Source organism: Homarus americanus, unplaced genomic scaffold, assembly GCF_018991925.1.
Source record: "Homarus americanus isolate GMGI-L3 unplaced genomic scaffold, GMGI_Hamer_2.0 scaffold36734, whole genome shotgun sequence".
Taxonomy (NCBI): domain Eukaryota; kingdom Metazoa; phylum Arthropoda; class Malacostraca; order Decapoda; family Nephropidae; genus Homarus; species Homarus americanus.
In genome coordinates this window covers 9,173,694-9,195,702 of record NW_024733126.1, presented here as the reverse complement: position 1 = coordinate 9,195,702, position 22,009 = coordinate 9,173,694, and the positions used below count along the sequence as shown (strand labels likewise).

At 35.6% G+C, this 22,009-nt stretch overlaps 1 protein-coding gene across 2 annotated transcripts; it reads right to left on the bottom strand.

Moving 5' to 3' along the window:
- Nucleotides 1-2,810: 2,810 nt before the first annotated feature.
- LOC121869331 (autophagy protein 5-like) lies at nt 2,811-21,622 on the bottom strand. 2 transcript variants are annotated; one of them, XM_042370623.1, is made up of 7 exons: nt 21,489-21,622; nt 19,631-19,802; nt 18,166-18,251; nt 16,189-16,305; nt 9,080-9,204; nt 5,958-6,158; nt 2,811-4,682 (listed from the first exon to the last, which is right to left on the bottom strand). In XM_042370623.1, the coding sequence occupies exons 2-7, from the start codon at nt 19,784-19,786 to the stop codon at nt 4,561-4,563; spliced, it is 807 nt and encodes a 268-aa protein (XP_042226557.1). In that variant the 5' UTR covers nt 19,787-19,802; nt 21,489-21,622; the 3' UTR covers nt 2,811-4,560. The 2 variants fall into 2 exon arrangements, with proteins under 2 accessions (XP_042226557.1, XP_042226558.1); XM_042370624.1 differs by having other exon boundaries at nt 21,540-21,579.
- Nucleotides 21,623-22,009: the final 387 nt, after the last annotated feature.

Here is a 22,009-nt window from a genome sequence, read left to right as displayed (position 1 = left end):
GTCTGAGGTATTATTTATTACTAAAAATGTAAATATACTGTTATAACCCAAACATTTCTCTGGTAGGGAGGGAGGGAGGGACCCAGGGAGCGGGTGGGAAGAGGGGGGAGGTGGGGTATTTTGATTGACAGATAGTATTTGGGTAAGTATATTTTGTTTATTTATTGAAGATATTTGTTTTAGCTCATAAAATTCATACAAATTACCCAGCCAGAATATAATTTACATTGCTGGAATTCTTACAATTTGATGATCATTTTGAATATAAACATCATAGATTTTGCATTAGACATACAAATTTTAGATCTTCTGTAAGTATTTTGTTTACTCTGAGCAAATATGTTATCTTTTGTGCAAAATATATGACGTGTCTATTCAAAATATTCCTGGTCTTGCAAGGAATCCAGCAATGTGAACTATATTATCCTAACTTTAGTCTGAGGTATTATTTATTACTAAAAAGGTAAATATTCTGGTTTCTCCCAAACATTTCTCTGGTAGGGAGGGAAGGTGGGGGTGGGGGGGGAGGGAGGGACCGACCGACCCAGCTGGCGTGGTGGGAAGAGGGGGGGGGAGGCAAGGTGGGGTTTTTGATTGACAGATAGTGTCGTGAAGAATATTTTTTTTTTTTTTATTAACTGAAGTTTGTTTTAGCTCATAAAATTCATAAAAATTACCCGGCCAGAATATAATTTACATTGCTGGAATTCTTACAATTTGATGATCATGTAGCGTACTGTATGTGGCCAGTTGTCAATTCTCTTAGTATGGGCACACAAACGTACGTACATGTAGATATTTCACACTCAGGAATGAGGTAGGATAGAAACTCACAATGCGCTTTCTGTATATATATTGTTGTACAGCGCAGTGCTTAGGAGTGACTAGGTGAGGAGAAACTTGCTCAGAGGACCTGTAGGGCGAGGAGGTTTCTGAGAAAGCTGGGTGGTGAGGAGCTGTGAGAGATGTTGCTGGTCCGGTAGCCGAGTGTAGAATGGTCTCCCTGGCCAGGCATGGCCGTATTTATACAATTTACGAGGATCAGGATTTGGGGTGAGCGTAGCGAGAGGGCCAATCACAGCGGCTTAAGTGTAAGGTGTGAAACGCTCTGATCCTGAGCTGGAGGTTGAAGGTCGAGACTAGGTCGGCGATCGTACCCCTACTTCCACTGCATAGACCTAGTCTCTCGGCGTAGCTGGCTGTACGCTGATTGGCTGGTAGGCACGTGGCCGGAGCTCAGTTGGGAGTTGTAGGGGAGAGGAGCCACTACAATCATTTTGAATATAAACATCAGAGATTTTGCTTTAGACATACAAATTTTAGATCTAATGTAAGTATTTTGTTTACTCTGAGTAAATATGTTATCTTTTGTGCAAAATATATGACATTTATATTCAAAATATTCCTGGTCTTACAAGGAATCCAGCAATGTCAATTGTATTATCCTAACTTTAGTTTGAGGTATTATTTATTACTATACCTTAAAATCTAGTGTTTTCCCCCAAACATTTCTCAGAAAGGGAAGAGCCAGGAGTGTGAGAAGAGGGAGAGGGAGTCGAGTCCATTATTTGAATGGACATTAACTTGGCAACTGTATTTCTCTATTTCTCTTAAATATTAATTGTGTGCCTGTACCATCATAAAATTAAGATGTTATTTTTACTAGAACATAGGTATTGTGTCGGAAAAAGTGGAGTTTGGGGGTCGGCCTGGTCTCTATTTCAATTAATCCCATATGTTATGTTGTTCACTTTACGCGTTTCTCGCTTTACAGGGTTCAACTGACCACGTAAAGTGAGGGTTCACTGTATTCAAATTATTCGCTGCCTTGCAAGGATTCCAGCGATGCAATTTATATTCTGCTAATGTTAGCCTGTGACATTTTATAAGATCAAAACTTTAAATCTAAAAACCAAGGTCACTCTTACCAGAAGCCGGAGGGGAGTTAATTTATTATAACAGCTGGTCTGGAGCCAGACAATGGTTACCTAGTGTCATTTATTTATCTGTCATGTAGGGGGAGTTTAAGTCTTTCTCTTATAAAATGTCAATGAATTGACTTAAAAGAATATAATTATCATTGCTGGAATTCTTGTAAGATAATGATTAAATTGAATATAAACATGCTATAGTTTGCAAGACAAAATTTTTAGTTTACTGTACTTAATTAGTACATATGACTCAAAATTGTATCTCGTGCAAAATATATGATGTTTATGTTCAAATTATTCGCTGTCTTGCAAGGGTTCCAGCAGTGTAATTTATATTCTGCTAACTTTAGACTGTGCCATTTTATGTCAAGTTTAGTCACTTTTATTGGCCTCCAGAACCTAACCCTACTTTCCCCATTGATTACATATCACGATTTAGTATATAGCGAACATCCTTGGACCCTATCTCACGATATATCCTGACCCTACTGTACTGTACAATGAATACATGTACTGTACACTAGGGTTATGGACAGCTGCATGGAACCTACAGTACACTAGTGAGCTTTGGCAATGAGGAAAAAGTTTAACTACAATAGGGGTACAGTACTTAACTGCATGTGATTTGTAAAGGAGCACAGTATTTTATTGTAATTTAATTTTTTAATTTATTAAACTTATTTAAATCATACCATAAGTTTTAACTTATGATTTTTCTCATTGGCATAGGTCACTAGTGTAGGATCTGTGCAGCTGTACATGACTTTAGTCCTAAAGTGTACATCATCATCATTAATGCTTCATGGCCATTTTCCACGTTTGTATTAGTTAGCCATGGGTTACAGTGCATTAAAAAAGGATATATTAAATTGTAAGTGCTGTCCAGTGAATATTATTTATTTTGGGTTAATTTTACCATAATTTATCAGTATAGCACAAAAGAAAATTGAGAAAATATGTCCTGCTCAAGAAAAAAAACATTATAAATGTCATAAACCTGTTAAAGGTAATTTGCATTTGTTTTTATTTACTGACTGCAATAAAATACTCAATACAGTACAGTACTCAGATAGTAACAAGTATACTGTACAATGGAGGTGACAAGTTTCATGATTGGAAGTTACATACAAGTTTTACAATTATAAAATGATGCTTACCACACTTCTATGTTTTCTAATAAACAGGATAGTGTAACACCATAGTTATAAAACTACAGTACTGTAGTAATATTTATAAGTACTGTACTGTACTGTACTGTATATTCGAGTGACAAAAATGCATATGATGAGGCAACATTTTCATAATGCATTTTTTTTACTGCTCTTTAATCTTTTCACAATTGTAACTTTAATAATCTACATGTCTTTTTCCCATTACCAAGTTATATTTTAATATAATTTCTTTAATTTATCATTTTACCACTTACCAGCCATTTAGGCAGTTACACAATTCTGAACACTGCAAAATCACACAGATGTCATAGTTTTGAGGATCACAATAAAAATAAATTAAAGGTATACAATAAACCCTTGATAACTCGGATTATGATCTGGTAATTCAATATAACTCGGAGTGGCAGTAAAAATATTAATTGGTAAATGATTTTTTCCTTTTTTTTTTTACATAACTCACAATTTTCCAAGATATGGTGACGCACTCTTGGAATGGCACAATACATGCAACCCAAGCAGGATCCACGGGAGGCTCTATCCCCACTCCACAACCCCACTACACCACGTAAGAAATGTTATTCCCTCTATGTTTTGACCTTATAATACTGTAATTATTACAGGTATTATTTTTTTGCACATTCTGTATGAAAGATTGTGAAAAAAAGGAAGAATATTACGCATATCTACCCGAAATTATGAGTTTAAAAATGACCACCCAGTGCTGACTCCTGCCCACATAAGAAATGTTAATCCCTTTATGTTTTTGATCTTATAATAATAATTTTTTTGCACATTCTGTATGAAAGATTGTGTGTATGTAAAAAAAGAAAAAAAATATGTATGTCTACCCAAAATTAAAAGTGGAAAAATAGCTGGTCTAAGTGTTAACTCTAGCACTGGTTTAGGGAACACCTTCCAGGCATTTTCTGGTAAATTTGGTGATGTAAGTGCTTACTGTATATACTGTACTGTACTGACACCTATTGCATGGCACCACAACCTTGAATTATTCTCATCCTTCACCTGCAATGCTGGTAAGCATTAATTTTTTTGCAAATTTTCTGATTATGGTAGGTTATTTTGGCCAAAACATGGGGTATTGGGGAAGGACAAAAGACCAGGAGGAAAGTGCCTTGATAATTCGATTAGAACTCTGTGTATTCTGAGTTATCAAGGGTTTACTGGTACTAACCTAGAGTAAAATAATCTATTTGTTTCAGTACCATTTGGCGAATAAGTAACTACTGTACTGTGTCAGGAATATTTAATAAAATCCAAAACAAGTAATTTTAAGCTTCGGTAACATAAATTTTCAAACATAATTCAACGGTAGATAGTGTAACAAACAATATATTACAAGAACATGAAATCAGTAAAAAAAAAAGAGTAATAAATTATTAAAAGTTATCAATGTTCTTTTAAAACAGGATAACTTAGGGAAATGGAATAATGAATCCTCAAGTCTGAGCAGGAATATAACAAATGTGGAGGAAATTATCTGGATGGCTCAAGTGTTCACTGAGCCATTGTATAGGTGTGTCCCGTGGTGCCTCAATGCCCTGAATTATCACCCGGTCACCTGAAAACACATTTACATTACTTATATTTATATTTAATTTCATCTTTTATTAATTTGATACAGTAATCTCTAATTAAACTACTGTACTGTACTTATACTGAAGAAAAATTTCTCTCTCTAGAATAAATAACTTCCCAATTTACTCATATCAAATAAAATATTGTATACTTTTAAAGTACTGTAGATTGTGAGGAAATTGTTTTCAAAGACAGTTGAGATAAAACAATCAGAGCAAGTGAAGGGTAAGGCTAGTTGTTGATGATTCTGGCAGAGAGAGAGAGATTCTATCTTTCACCCAACTACAATGATCAAAATACAGTGGGGGTATGCTATAACGAATCTAATTGGTTCTAGAACCTTGTTCATTATAGCATTCGTTCGTTATAGGATTAATCCGTTCCAGGCCCCCAAATACAACCACTTAACACTGAAAAATATAATATAAAATTGTAAAAATTGTAAAAAAGTGCATAAATATGCATCTAAACCCCTGAAATAAAGAATATCATTAATACTTGTACTGTAATAAAAAACAATAAATTATTAAAAAAAAAAAAAAAAAAATTTAAATAATGTTCGTTGTAGGAGTTTCGTTCGTTATAGCATTCTCAATTTTATAGGTAAAACCGTTCGTTATAGGAATATTCGTAGTAGGATCCGTTTGTTATAGCATACCCCACTGTACTCTGAAATTTGAGTTAACCATACAAAAATGAAGGGCCTTACAAGCAAAATGCTCAAGGTAAATTAGGTGATTAAAAAAGGCAAAAGACAGCAAATTCATTCATTAATCACAACAAGTCAGTGGAAGGTGACAAGTACATTATTAAGTCTTTTCATCTTTGACCTTATTCTTTAAGGAACACAATTGTTATACAGTACTGAACATTATGCATCATCTAGTGATACTGTAGTACCTGTTATGTAAAGTTAATTATATTACAAGTGATATCTTTGATGGCACAAGATTAGAAAGGTCATGAAACATTTATGGACAGATGGAGGTTTAAATGGACACTGCCTCCATATAACATGTCCCATCAAGGAATTTGTTTAAAAGGTAAAAGTGATTAAAGGAAAAGGATAAAAAATTACACAAGTTTAAGAAGAAAAACAAAATCTGACAGCAAAAGATGATTATGCACCAAAATAAAAATAAGAGAATTTTTCATTTATTAGTGGGATATATGATTCAGTTAGCCATGACATGGTACTGTATCTTTAGAAACTGTTCATTATGTGGAGATATCACAAAATAATCCAAATTTATCATACCTTCTTGTAATGTGTTTGGCATATAATCCTGAAGAATATCTCCTAAAGTTATCTTTCGACCATCATCTGCAAGTGGCTTAATGAGTCTCTGTATCGGTGGTTTACAAAGAGAATGCAGACGAAAAGGAATGTTTTTGAACCCTTCCTCTGGCGTGCACTCCATTAGCTTACGGTTTATGGCCCAAAATTGGTCAAATTTGTCTGAAAGTCGGAATGACATCAATTTCAATTACCACTAGCAATAGATGCAGTAATAAGAAATACCGTACAGTATCATTTTATGCAGCTATTTATAGTTTCATGATAAATAAGGATGCAAGTTTTTGTTAATCTAAGAAAGTAACAAAACTGTGACTAACCCTGGCTATACCATAACTACTGACACCTGCCAAGCTTTAGGATTAGACCCATCTAATTCTATCACAGTTAAGTCCTTATAAACATGATACAACACATTTTCATTTTTTACATTTTAACTTCAATCCCTTTTCACAGGTTTAATTATTCCTGTTTTAGTTTAACCTCATGGTTACTCCCCTGATGTAGGTTTGATTGTAATGAATATATCTTTCACATGATATCAATTCATAGTAACATTTATGTTTATGCAGTACGGTATCCATTCCACATGATATCCCAGGTGAGTTATTCCAGGGATGACATACTGAGCACAAAACAAATAATGTGTATGGTTTCTCTCCCTGCTCACTTCTGATGTATTCTCTCATTGACCCTCGTTTGAGATATCTTTTACAGTACAGAAGAACCTCTATACACCAGATTTCAATACTTTGGAATTTGTTTTTTTGGGGGGACTCTCTGAGGTACTCCAGACTGCCTCTCCATTCACCAGAAAATCCAGGATTGGTCCTTGTTCACTGCAGGTTTTTGACCATATCAATAAATATTGTGGGTCAAAAGGCGGGTTTCAATCATTCCCTTCGACTTGCCCGTCACCCGACCATCCTTAACTAAGGCGGTTACATACAGTATTTGGTTAATTTACAATATATTGTAAATATACAGTGGTGTTTGCATAAACAAATACAGCTCTGCGTCTCTCCGTGCGAAATGTGTAGTTTGGTCTCTCTGAAAACTTTCCCCAGTACAGTACCTGTAATTTTGGGGGGATGTTTGATTTTTTCCACAGATGATAAAATTCATCTCCATACCCAGAAATCTCTCAATCCCAGAACTACTCTGCACCAATTATTCCTGCTAATGAGGATATCATTGCATTTCATTTTTGCACATATGGGGGTGGAGTTGGGAATCCTTGGCTTTCAGTTAAAAGTTAAAACCCAAAACAACCCAGCATGTTTGAGATATTATGGCAGAGTGTACTGACCACAGTCATACATGTTTGTTAATGTAAAATCAGATGATTCATATTACGCTCAATAGCCCATAAAACATGCAGCTATAACTTATTTAGTGAGTCCGCCTACCGAGACATCTGTTTTCTCTATCGTGCGTTTCACGATCTCTCGTATCCTGTGTTTATGTTTATATTTAAAATTACGAATGAATGCGTATGTGTTACTGTAACATATATATATACCTGCAGATAACTGAAAAATTCCATTGTGAATGATGTTGAAAGCTTCATCTGAATTTAGTATCAGTGAAATTTTCAAGTAAGTCGACTGTTAAAGTTTGCAATAGAGGTGAGAATCCTTTTCCTGCCCTGTGGTACGTTACGAGAATTCTATTCACCACTGAAGTCAGATTGTTTTGATTTGCAGTCATCAGAGAATCTGATGACTGTATTGAAATTATTGTCACGTTTGTATTTAAGAATGTCATTAATCATTTGAGAGAAACCTATTAACTGGTCACTGCCCTGAAATGTAATGGCCAGGCTTCAATGGTTATCTGTGGGGTGTTTACTGAATCTGTACAAAGTGCAAGTGCCATCCTACACACTGTTTGCAATTTAATTACTGTACTGCATTGCAAACTCAAACACTGTTTAGATTGTAAGCGTAAGCCTTAAGAAATTGATGTGATCCATGACACTGATTCTCATAGCCCAATGTGTACCACAACTGAGTCATATGAATATGTACGTAAGTTCTTGTTGTGGCATCATGGCGTACCATATATAACTAATGTATGAGAGGCGAGCGCTCACTTTTTGACGCTCCTTCGTCATCTATCACGTATGTACCACGTGGCACACTGCCATATTAAGTGAATTTGACTCAGTTGAACTTTGTTGAATATATCAGTGTCCTGTTTTGAAGTACCCTGAAGTTGAATGTCTTATGTATCAAATGATACTGTAATGTAACAGGGAACTTTCTGTGTTGAATGATCCATTCGTTCCCTTGCCAGATGTGTTTTGTGACTATTGTATTTTGACTTTAGTTACTTCTTGACGCTCCTTCCTTGTCTATCAGGCACTATATTTGTTGTTGCTGCTGCCGAGGATCGGTAGCCACCTGCAGACAAGATGCCTGATGCAGGGTGTCTTTAATACAGCGAGATTAATATCTGAGTGTGAGACATTCCGGGGAGAGAGAGTGCGGGTTCACGGATTCACTCTCTGGTACGAGCCCTGACGCAGAGTCAGAGTGTAGCCAACCAGCATTTGTTTTGAATACTAACTAGTGGTATATGCCTGGTGAACTCATCCTGACTAAATGTGCTAATATTTCTTGTATGCATTATTGTAGATGGATTATCGTAATGATAACTGTCCCAGGTCGATTATTGAGACTGTAAATGTAACTATCACCATTATAATGAATCAACTGCCTTTCCAAACTTGCACACAAACAGAATTGTATATAATTTGTCATATGAGTTCAACATAAAGTAATGATTATGGAATGATACTAGCCTAACATGCAATGAGGAATTTGAAATTTAAATACCCTGTAGCAATTTTAGGTAGCGGTAAAAATCCTAAAAAGCTAATGATTTGTCCAACTTCTCTAAAATTTCACATTTAATCCTTTGCATATGATGATGTAATTCTATGAATAAAATATCATCTTAAGGGAATAATTAAGGAGTTAAGTCCATGTAATCAAGGGGTTAAATCATCATACTTAAGTGGTTTAGATAAAAGTATATATTATATGAAAACTTGTAAAAATTCAAGAAGAGATGATTACCATTACAAAGACCCATCCAAAGCTGCTTGTGGTCTTTGCCCTGCATGTTGGTGATGATTTGTCCTCTATGTTTTAGGCCATCAGCTTCCTTCAATGATGACAGGAAGTGAGATTCCACTACCTCCCTGTGAAATTTAAGCAATTAGGAAGGAAAACTGCATCAACTCCATATCAAATTTATGTATTTTATACAATAATAACATTAATTTGTCTTTATCGATGGCCCCCAAAGTGTGCATTGAGTGTTAGTGATAAAGATGAAAAGAAAGTGAAAATTGTAAGTGCTCAGTAGACTAGCAAGTGGCAAAAGTGTAGCTTCAGTAGGACCTGCCATGGGGGTGAACAAATCCTCAATTCGTATGATTAAGAAAAGTGAGTATGATAAGGGCTAGTGTCATCCTCATCCACCATCGTCCTTTTTTTTTACGGGGAATAGCCCACCCGGACACAGGTCATTGACCCACAACGGGGCCTAGAGGTGAAAAAATAAGAGTAAAAAGAAATTAGAAATAGAAAAGAAAAATACATTAATCTACACCACGAAGATACTGGAAATCCATCATTTTGAAGTGAGACAGATTGTATGAGTGTGGAAACACAGAAGGCAGAGCATTCCACAGTTTGGCTGTGTGAGGAAAGAAGGATGTACTATAATGGGTTATTCCAGGAAATGATGAGGCCTAGAATATGGCAGAATGACTGCATCCTAAATTGTGATTGGTGGGAGATCATCTACCGGTAATTTAGAAAATATAATTGGTAAATACTTAGTTTTATTACTATTGAATTTAACCAAGTTTCTACCTCCCCATTCGGAGATGCTGCACAGATCTGCATTGATAAATGAAATGATATTAGCTCTAGAAACAGATCTAGTTTGAGAATTAGGGAAAAGGGAAAAATGTGAAGAAAAGCGAAGAGTAGATTCATCAGCGTAAGAATGGATAGAATTAGTCACAGTGTGAGGAAAATCATTGATAAAAAGAAGGAAGAGAGTAGGTAAAAGAACAGAACCCTGTGGGACACCACTATTGGTAGAGAAAGAATGAGAGACCAATCCCTCGACAACAAATGCCATAGATCTGTTCTCAAGGAAGCTAGAGATTAGAGAACAAAGTGGGGGAGAAACCATAAGAGGGAAGTTTAGAAAGCAAAGATCTGTGCCATACCCTGTGAAATGCTTTGGAGATGTCGAGGGTCACGACAAAAGTTTCCCCATAATCCCTAAGAGAGGATAACCAAAGATGGGTGCAGTAGGACTTAAACTTAATGAAATGTACAATGCAAGTACAGTCATGCACCGGTTAACGTCCTAGATACGTTCTTGGAAACATGACGTTAACCGAAATGGACGTTGTCCGATCATCACAGAAACTTTGTATTTATACTAAGGTGTATGTGGAATACTATATACCTGTACGTACATATACACTTTTACTCTTAAATCACAACTGTAATGTGATACAGGTGATTAATTTTTATCTCTTGTGCAAAATACATGATGTTTATATTAAAATTATTCACTGTTTTACAAGGATTCCAGCAATGCCGGGCAGATGGGGGAGAGAGAGGTGGGAGCGAGCGAGGGGGTGTGGGGGGAGGGGAGGTAGTACATTTGACAGTTGGCACAGGCCCAGGTCTAACGCGTGTATATTTATCAGTTCTTAAGTGACTAAGCTTCTCTCTTATAAAAAGCCAGTGAAATGACCTGGGTGAATATAATTAACATTGCTGGGATTCTTGTAACATACTGATTAATTTGAATATAAACATGCTATAATTTGCACTAGACAAAACAATTTCAGTACCGTAATCAAATTAGTACAGGTTGTACCTCTCTAGTCCGGCATTCGGTGGTCCGGAAACTCCCGTGGTCCGGAACGATTTTAGTTTGTCCAATAGGTAGATAGGCAGCTTCTTTTTTTTTTTTTACTTATCTGAATTATTATTATTATTACAGGAGTATTAAATTTTTGCCCCTCAGGCCCCAATGTGGGTCAGTGACCTATGCCCAGGTGGGCTAATCCCCGTAAAAAAAACAAAAAACAACAAAGCCGCGGGAAATTAAGGTTTGTTTACATCCGGCAGTTCAGCTGCTCTCTCTCTCTCTCTCTGCTTGTCTATACAGAGTACAACATTTAACCCTTCAATATATATGAGCAGTAAATAAGTGTTGCTTTCATATTCTTATGTAGAGTAATGACGATATGTTTTCACATGTGCGCACTTACATACGCGCAGTCTCACTTTTTTTTTACCATTAATGGTTAGCTACTTATATTGTTCCATTTATTAACATTAAATAACATTACAGGTACTTCAAACAACCATATTAATTTTTTTACATTAATTTTACTACAGCTACAATCAGGGTCTTATTTTCTTCAGTTTTATATGTAGAACCAATCAGTCACTGGCTTTGTAAGCTTTAACAAAATCAATGCCGGAAGCCGTCTCGTCTCCTCGTGTGTTTTAATGTTCCACGTATTATTAATAAATTGTATTGTTAATTTTGCACACACAAACATTAATTCAATAAAAACAAATTCAGAAACATTATTTAAAATATATATGAACAGTAAATAAGTGTTGCTTTCATATTCTTATGTAAAGTAATGACGATATGTTTTCACGTGTGCGCACTTACATACGAGATCTCTCTTTTTTCTTTACCATTATCGTTAGCTACTTCTATTGTTCCATTTATTAACATTAAATAACATTACCTAAAACAACCATATTAATTTTACTACAGCTACAACCAGGGTCATATTTTCTTCAGTTTTATATGTATAACCAGTCAGTCACTAGTTTTGTAATCAACGAAAACAATGCTGTCTCATTTCCTCGTGTTTTAATATTCTACGTATTATTAATGAATTGTATTGCTCATTTTGCACACACAAACATTAATTCAATCAAAAAGACTTTCAGTAATAAACAATAATGAATCTTTTGTACATAAGAGAAATGACGCTGTTTATACAATTGTGCATGTCGTCTGAACGTTGGTGGGCCGTTCAAACCCGTCAAAATTCGAGTTTCCTCCGTCAAAATTTATAAATGTGTTTTTTTTTTGTGTTTTCAAACAGAAAACGTTGAATTAAAACCTCGCGAAATTTGAGAAGCTACTGTACGACATTTAACCCTTCAATATGTCTTCAAAGAGACCATGAAGCAGAGAAAGTGGTGCTAGTGCTTCCAAGCGTAAGCACAAGTTACTATCTATCCAGGAAAAGGGTGAATTTCCATGGTCCGGCACCGGTCAGGTCCCGAGGTTGCCGGCCTAGAGAGGTACAACCTGTACATGTGCACTCCAGCTTTGCACTAAGGTCATTTATTTCTATTACGTTTCTTTTAGTATGGTGTGTGCATGTAAATGGATGAAAATAAATGAAGAAATCTATGTAAATCTACCCAAAAATACAGTTGAAAAACTTTTTTATAAAATGTACTACAGTACTGTACACTAATGTACAACAATTTTATCTCTTGAGCAAAATATATGACATTTATATTCAAATTATTGGCTGTCTTGCAAGGATTCCAGCAATGCAAATTATAATCTCCTAACTTTAGTCTGAGATATTATATAAGATAAAAACTGTAAGCCTAAAACCCTGGCTGGGAGGGAGGGAGGGACGGACGGAGCCAGCCAGCGAGGGGTTGGGGGGGTGGGGGGTTGAGGTGATAAGTTTGAACCGAAGGTCTCTGTGTGTTTATTTAACAGTCCTACTAAGCTTCTCTCATTTTAAAATGGCAGTGATATGACCTAGGAGAATATAATTAACATAGCTGGGATTCTTGTAAGATACTGATTTATTTGAATATAAACATGTTGTAATTCGCACTAGACATAACAATTTTAGTACCATAATCAAATTAGTACATGTGCACTCCAGCTTTGCACTTAGGTCATTTATTTCTTTTACGTTTCTTTTTGTATGGTGTGTGCATGTAAATGGATGAAAATAAATGAAATTTATGTAAATCTACCCAAAAATACAGTTGAAAAACTTTTTATAAAATGTACTACAGTATTGTACACTAATGTACTACATTTTTTATATCTTGAGCAAAATATACAACGCTTAAATTTAAATTAATCTGTCTTGCAAGGATTTCAGCAATGCAAATTATATTATCCTAACTTTAGTCCGAGATATTATATAAAATAAACAAAGAAATCACCAATCTTTTGTCTGGGAACACAGGGAGGGAGGTAGCCAGCCGAGCGTGAGGTGAGATGACAGAGTCTTTATTTATTTGAGATAAGATTTGACAGTTGGTGCTGAAGGCCTGGGTGTTTATTTATCATTACTTAAGAGTGACTAAGCTCTTCTCATAATTTGCCACCCAAATGACCTGGGTGAATATAACTTACATAGCTTGTATTCTTGTAAGATAGTAATTTATTTGAATACCTGTATAAACAAGCTATATTTGCAATAGACATAACAATTTTAGTACCGTAATCATTTAGTACATGTACAATACAGGTTTGCACTTAGGTCCATTGTTACTGTACAATATTCACTGGATAATGTACGCCTGGCAGCACAATCTATAAGAATACGCGATGCATACGTGACTGTGCCCGCTCTAGGGCCATTTAGGTTCGCTATGTCCCATTATTTGAATGTTTTTTTTTTCAATTTAAATTTTAATTGTTTATTCCTTGATAGAGGAAGCGGGATCCTAGTGCTGTCACTCGGTACCCCTGTACCATAACACCAGAAGCAACTGGCCAGTGTCACAAGTATATACAGTACAGTCATCCCTTGGTTATTGCACCTAACTTGGGACCCCGCCGATAACGAAAGTACAGAACCTATGAGATTTATTCTAATTGGTTCCAGGCACCCAAGACCCAACCCCAAGTTTCCCATTTTACGACCATTTAGACCCACTAAATATATATATAATGTTATGGTAAATATCATAAACACACATAGGCATGGCTAGGTTTATTACAAAGTGATGAAAAGGGTACGCTTAATACTGTAGTCCACAAAACATGTAGCTATGCTTTTTTTGTTTGGTCCCCCATCATACAAGTCCGTTTTCTCTCACATCAGGACGCCTGAGTCCTCCGTTTTCTCTCTTAATCTTCGAGTGCATCGAGACTTCGTTATTCTTAGTAATGCCACAGAATTTGAAATTGCAACCCCAATTGCAACTGGGGTTGCAATATTTGAGGCAAATAGATATGTCTGATTACAGCAAATGTGTTATTGTCAATTTGTAGGTAAAAGATTTCATCCTCAATAGATGTAGGTTAACATTACACCTGGAGGCAAATGCTTAAAAAAAGCTTAAGGAAGGAAGCATATTCCTTTAACACATAATATCTGACCAGTATGGGGAGGATCATCGTGTCTCCATCAGGTGGGTCGTGGAGTGGTGGTCCAGCAGGCGTCACGGATTTTTTTTTGGGGGGGGGGGGCGCCACGGACGTATATGCGATCGGACGTTAACCGGCGCATGACTGTATTGTCTTGCAAAGGAACAGGCAACTGAGTTAGGCTTTGATGAGTGTCAACGGCAGCCATGGAACCCAACCCCCTATTTCCCATAAGCCTTTAGTCTTACCAACCGTGCATTTACCAACCACGGGGCTTTCCAGGAAACTAACCCCCACAGTTGACGAGGGACTACTGTATCAAAGCAGAACACATCTTTTACACCAGTAGCTAATTATCTATTTAGGGGTGAAAACTGATTACCTTGGATATGGTATAGTACACTGAAATATAAGGAAAGAGTTATTCAGAGCAAAAAATAAAAATAAATAAATCAAGTGGTATAGAGAAGAAAATCTGATTGTAAGATTAGTCCCAGACACTAACATCAGTTCTCCTGGATTTAGATTTAGTATTATGCTTTAACTCAAGTAACATACTTTAGCCATAAAATAAAATTTTAAGATCAATTCATAACTTTTTAAAAGTTATACTTGTAGCATTCTATGAAATAAATAAATAAGTAAATAATAAAAAAATAAATAAATCAGTTTGTGAAATCTGTCATTCCTTAGCAACCATTACGAAATATCACCAAAAAGTAGCAGAATCTGAAAGAGTAACATTAGTACAGTGGTCCCTCGGTTAACGAACGGTTCGATTAATGAAATTTCGGTTAATGAATTACCTCCCATAAGGATCAATTTGGTTAACGAACAAAACTTTGATTAACGAAATCCTAACGAACAGCACGTTTTATTGTGAGCATCAGCTGAGCAGCTGATGGGCTAGTCTGCCAATTCAGTAATCTGTTTTATATTTACATTCGTTTCCAGTGGAGTAAATATCAAGAAATTGTGCTTTAATATTTTTTCATTTTTTATATTAAAATTATTAGTCATTTTAAAATTTAGTTAACATATTGATAATATATGCAGTACAGGGAACTAGTTTTTTGTGCGCCCATCAGCCGCTTGACTCAGCCACCCGGCGTCAGTTTGGCTTTGTTGACAGTGGAGCGAACATCGATTTTGTTGGCGTCTTGAATATTTTTGCACCTTTACATTGAAATTATTGGTTATTCTGAAATTTAGTTAACATATTGATAATATATAGTGCAGTGCAGTGTTGATTTAAATAAAATAATCTTGAATTACACCTAGTGAACTTAAAATATTATTGGCGACTGCATCAAGCATGGGTCCCCTGAAGGGTGATTTCTCCTCCATCCCCACTTCCTTCTTTTCTCCATTCTCCTCCACCCCACTTCTAATTCCCATCATCATCATCAACCAGGAACCTTCTACATACACACCTCAAAGTAAGTGTACTTTACTGCATTTTTTTTTTTGCTTTGCATGTACTTTTCTGTGAGCTGGAACCAATTACCCGATATCCCATTGAAACAATGGATTCGGTTAACGGAATTTTCGGTTAACGAACAACTCTGTGGAACGAATTGTGTTTGTTAACCGAGGGACCACTGTACTGTATACTGTACAGTAATTGGAATATTTTCTTACAAAATTTACCCATGCCTGGCAAATTACATTATTTATTTGCATATGCTCAAAAACACAATGGTAAATAATAGCTAAATATTAAAAATATATTACAAAAAGTTTAAGACTAGAGCAAAAGACAAACCTGGTTGGGCATCTGATAAGGTCTTGATCTGGGAAGTGTGAGAAATGGGCTGTGAGACTCCAGGGCAGTGCTGCACCCCCACAGTGAAGGTCAAACAGCACACCTACTGGATAATGCCTGAGCAAGACAGGAGATATAAATAAACATAATTTCTTGTTACAAAAGGTCAAATACAATACCGTACTGTACAGTAATCATAGTGACCATTCATATAGCGTGGGTTATCTGTATACTGTATTGTATTGTAAATTTCTGGTTACCCGACTGACCCAAGATATTTCCTGGCAACTCTAAAAAAAATTCCAGTAAATAGTAAAACTAGTAAATCTAAATTTGAAAAAAAATATTTATAAATAGGTAAAATATTAAATAAATTAATAAATACAAATGGTAAAAATTCAGACTTGGTAAAGGTTGGAGCAGCAAACAGTATAAACAAACTTACAAACAATATGAATAAGGGTACAGTATATTCAACTGCTACATTAATGATACAGAAAACTGTGGAACGTACCACTAAATATCTCATAAATGCCAGAGATGAGAGCTAGAGGGAGCAAACCCACTCAACATGGGTATTACACAGGAACTGAACATGGAAGATTGTTCGTGGTCCAATGTGGCAGCCATGTCAGCTGTGGCAAATGTAAGCACAGGTTAGGTAGACATGGCTCTATTGAACCTCTTGCCTCTAGAGGCAATCTAGAGGGCAAATTTTACTTCTCTCCCTTTTTAAGGGTAACAATTGCAACAGAGAGGGATAGTAGTTTGTAAATTCAGTCCCCAGCTATAAGCTTTGCTGTGTGTAGTTAGCTATAAGAACAGTTTGGCAGAAAGTAGCAGATCAAAAACAACATTCAATTTTGTACAGTACTTATACTGTACCCTTGCATATACTTTATGTAGTGTGTATTGTATACCCATGATTTGCATTTAGTATAATAAACAAATATGGGTAGTTATATCTCTGTTACCCAGAACAATTGGTGCAGAGCACTTCCGAGATGACTCTCTCAAACCCGGAAAAAAAATCCCTCATCCCCGGAATTTTCCGGGTAATGGAAAAGTTTTCTTGGAGCTTCCAGAAATTGTGCATTACATAATCTCTCAAACCCAGAAAGAAATCCCCCATCACCCAGAATTTTTCCGGGTATCGGAATTTTCGAGAATGATGCATTATTTCATCTCTCACAGCCAGAAAAAAAAACCCATCCCCACATTTTTCCGAGTACGGGAAAATTTTTCTTGGAATTTCCAGAAAATTACTCTGATTTTCGTCTCTTAAACCCATAAAAAAAACCCATCCCCGGAATTTTCTGGGTACCGGGAAAAATTTCTTTGAATTTTCCAGAAAATATGCCCCTCAGAAAATCGTTCCCAAAGCCGGAATTATCTGGAAAATTACAGCTTTGGGAATGATGGAGAGTTCCGGATAAGAGAGATTCCTGCTAACATAGACATTACTGTTAGTATCACCAGTCTTGGCCAAGTGATCTAATAGTTTGGTTATTTTTTTATGCTATGATAGGAATTCATCTTCTGGCATTTCTTATCGAGTTTGCTGAAACATTAGCCTAATTTCTGGTCAGAATAGAGATAACATCTTAAATCAAGTGGATACTTCACAATAAATGCAGAGAAGCTGAGAGACTTCACTGCTCATGTAAGGTGATACTGTACTGGAAACTCTTTTGTTTGAAAATGTTAAGAAACAATAGTTGCTAGAGTGTGTTTGATCATAAAGTGCCCCAGCAGCTTAGAGGAAGTGCTGTGAATGATCAATGGTAGAGTTTCTATTTGCACACTACTGAAGGGGGTGGCAGACTTATGAGGCCAATGGATGGGAATTATAACTCAATCGATGTCCTGAGATGGCTTGAATCACCTATTTGGATACTGAAAATTTAAACTATAATTGTGGCATTGCATTTTCTAACCAAAGTTATAAATAATAAAATAAAATTAAATATTTCTCACCATTTTAAAGGTGTTCCATCACTTTCCAGCCACATTTCTGCTTCCTGAAGCTCTTGTGATGTAAACCTTAAGAAATGTTTACGAACCTGCAAAATTACAATTTATTTTGTCATTTGCAGTCAGGATATAACATATCCTGGCAGAAAATTTATATAACAACATTATTTATACAAAGACATGGAAGCAAGGTAACAGTGGATATTAAAGTATTAAAATAATGTGATAAGGAAAGAGCTTGAGAATGTATTTTCACCATGGTTAACTGTATAAATATTAACTAGCTATGTTCTAAAAATAAAGAACAGTGTAAAGTACTGGATATGTTAACCCTGGTTGCTTGTGGAAGAAGTAACAAAAGTACCATAGGATTTGCCCCTTTTCTCCACCAATTTTTTGTTCCTTCCTGTCCACCAACTGCTTTCCTCTCATCGGCTGTTCTGTTCTATGGCTACAGTAACTCTGCAGAACCATGTGGTGGTGTCCTGTACTGTATTATCATAATTTTTAAAGAATACTGTTTCCCATTTATCTCCTAGTTTATCCCCTCACTGAAATCTTTATCCTTTATTGCATACTGTACTGTAACTCTCTCACTAGCTGGAAAAAATCGTTACTGTAATTGCCAATCCTCATAAATTTTTGGAACAGTATATTCTGGAGTTAAAAAAGAAAGGTAATACAGTACTGTAGTTTACAATGTTACATGTTATTATGAGCCACTCTAGGAAAAAATTCTATACATTACTGTAAAAGAAAATTTGGAAGAATTACAATTTTCCTACTGATGTTTATCATTAGCATTTTTTTTTTTTTATGAAATTCGTTGTGGAAATTGTCGTGCCACCATGTTTAGGGTTAAACTGTTGACACACTCCCCAATAAAGAAGAAATCCTAACACAGGTAGATATATTTCACTTAAAAAAGGGAATTTTGATCGCACAAAGTAGGCACAGCTTTGAAGTCGAGGGAAATTGTGGGATAAAAACACGCAAAAAGTTTTGCCAAACAAAAACATCTTAACCTAACAACTCAAATACTGTATCAATATACCTGTACCCTGTACATGTGTAACCTAACCAGAGAAACCAGAAGGACCTGAACTAACCTCCTATCCAGGACCCCGGTGTATAAACCAAACCTAACCCAACAAGACAAATGAAAAAAACAAAAGATCTTAAAGAACCAAACCTGAAATGGATGAAAAAATAAAAATAAATTCTTTCATGCCATGCCCACTACAGGCAATTTAGGATTGAAAAGAGGAGGAAAATGTATTAAATGTGTTAACCATCTCCTTCACTATTACCCAGAGTATTATCCCATTATAATTGTTATGTGTCGAATAGGCAAAGCAATAGGAATTGTTGGGTGATAATAATACTGCACATGGAGAGAAGAGTCCCTTATAACAACAGTAACAAAAGAACACCAGGATTTAAACTTACAAAATGTAACAATACCAACCTTATCCATCACCATTGGGAGGTAAGACAACCTTGGAATCATTAAATAATAAGAATCTGGGGCACTCAGAGTACTACAGTCTTCACTGGCCAACTGCACACACACAGGAACTCGGCCATCCCACACTTCACGCAATATCTCCCTGTCTTCTGCCATGTCTCAGTGGTCAGTACTGCAGATAAACACTTCAGATTAAACCAAGGGTAAATTTTTTTTCTTTCTGACAACACAGGAGTCTTTGAAATGTTATCTTTACAATCAATAGTTTAAACAATTCTAAAACATTTTTCTCGGGAAAAGTGGAGGATAGAGTTAGCTACAAAAATAAATATGGAATTGAACCAAAATTTCTGGAGATTTGATTTGCATAATGCTGAACAAAAAAAATTAAGTGAAAATGCACAGAATCTATTAGAACCTGACCTAACCTACATAACATTACCTCAATTAACTTCCTAACCTGTGCATTATCATTTAGATTTTCTTACTATCATCCAAACAACACCTCTAGAAAAATGAATGAATTCAATCCAATGTAAATTCTAATAAACACACCCAATGATATCGTTTGCTTCTTAACATGTAAACAAATACTGTGAAAGCTCCTGTATAGCAGAAGAGAGCGAACCAAAACATGGTTGCCACGGGATTTCCTACGGTGCCATAATTACGGTAGATATTTTTTCTTTGCATATAACGGACCTAGAGAAGTGAAATTACTGCCATATGATCAGTGTTTGCAGTGTGTTTACCTCATTATTTCCATTTTCTATCATGCCCTGCCCACTCACAAGTAATTTATGATCAAAAGATAGGCTAAAAAGAAAAAAAATTGTTGCTGCAATTTTATTACACCAGTATCATCCAATTAACATCTCCTGAAAACTTGTTGCAATTATTGATGACTGACCTGCCGCCAATTTTTCATAGAAACCAATTTTAAAAATGCCGTAATTTCACTGTGTTTTACAGTGTACCTTGTCATAGTTTTGGCAAATGTGTTAAAAAGTGGTTATTTCTAAATTAAACCTAACCTTAGTTGACATGAAAAACAAGCGGCAGAAGCATTGTTAGACTTCAACAACCTAACCAATGAAACCTACCTAACCTTACCTAACTTCCTAGCCGAGAGGCTTCGCCCCTCAGAACATTAAACAAAAAAGAACTTACAGTACAATAATATGGTATAATTTTATATTTTTTGTGGATGTGAGAGCAGCCACCCGGACCGTGCGGCTCATAACTGTACACTGGCATTGATTAGAGTGTGTCAATATGATTGGCTGTTCACATCCGGAATTTTTGTCTAAAGAAATGATTATCATATCAGAAATTACTGATGAACACAGAGTAAAAAATAAACATAGAAACAAATAATGCATCGGTGGGTTAGTCATAAATATTAGCCTCCTGGTGCAAACCGTCTCCTCACCCTGATCCTTTTCTTCTATGACATTTCCCTCGCAAATGACCTGACCTGACCCGACCTAACCTATCCGGGGCGAAGGACCTCAGCACATATAAGTCATTTGTGAAGGAAATGTCATAAAAAAAGAGTGCCTACAACTTTCAAAACTACCTAGGCATTATTATCGTTTTGGTCATGCAGCAAATTTTAGGATTTTAAGTGATAAATTTTTACAAATTGCCCATAATCTAACAAATTAATATGATTTTCTCGAAACGAATCACTTGCGATGAAAACGTTAGGAATAAAAGTTTTAGAAATGACAAGATATACCTAGAACTGGACCCAAAAATGTTGTGGGACATTATGGGCAACATGTATAAAAAACTACCAACAAGAATATTCACAGATAATTATTTTTACAATTAAGTAAATAAATATATTGGACACCTCAAATAATATTGTACTATATGACAATCCTGCTGTAACTGAGGCGTCAACCTGTCAACCAGGAGGAGGGGCTGAAGGCGACCACTACTGCATGATACAGAGAACTATAATGCGTATTAAAAACCATTATATTTTCAGAGGAACGTTTTATTATTAAACAAATAATATATATTTTTTATACTCATCTTTAATAATTTTATTAAAATATATTGAAATAAAAAAAATCTACATGATACAGATTTATCTTTCAACATAAATAATAATCTGGGTGTTCGAGACTGCACAACAAGTGTCAACTACATGTCCGGACTCAACGCGCTGTGAACCACGGCTTATTTTTCATATTGTTCAAAGCATAATTCATAGTATATTAATAAAAATAATTAATTAGTAAAATTATAATACATGTTTGTAATTAGATAAACATGTTTATAAACTATGCAGTTCAGCATGAGTATAGACAATGTATAACAATTTTACTGAATAATAATAATAATAAACTAATAATAATAATAATAAAA

Coding starts and splice junctions, on each gene's coding strand:
- LOC121869331 (XM_042370623.1), bottom strand. CDS start 19,786: ATGGCAGAAGACAGGGAGATATTGCGTGAAGTGTGGGATGGCCGAGTT. Junction 6,159..9,079: donor TTGGATGGGTCTTTGTAATG/GTAATCATCTCT, acceptor TCCGACTTTCAG/ACAAATTTGACCAATTTTGG. Junction 4,683..5,957: donor GCCAAACACATTACAAGAAG/GTATGATAAATT, acceptor ATGTGTTTTCAG/GTGACCGGGTGATAATTCAG.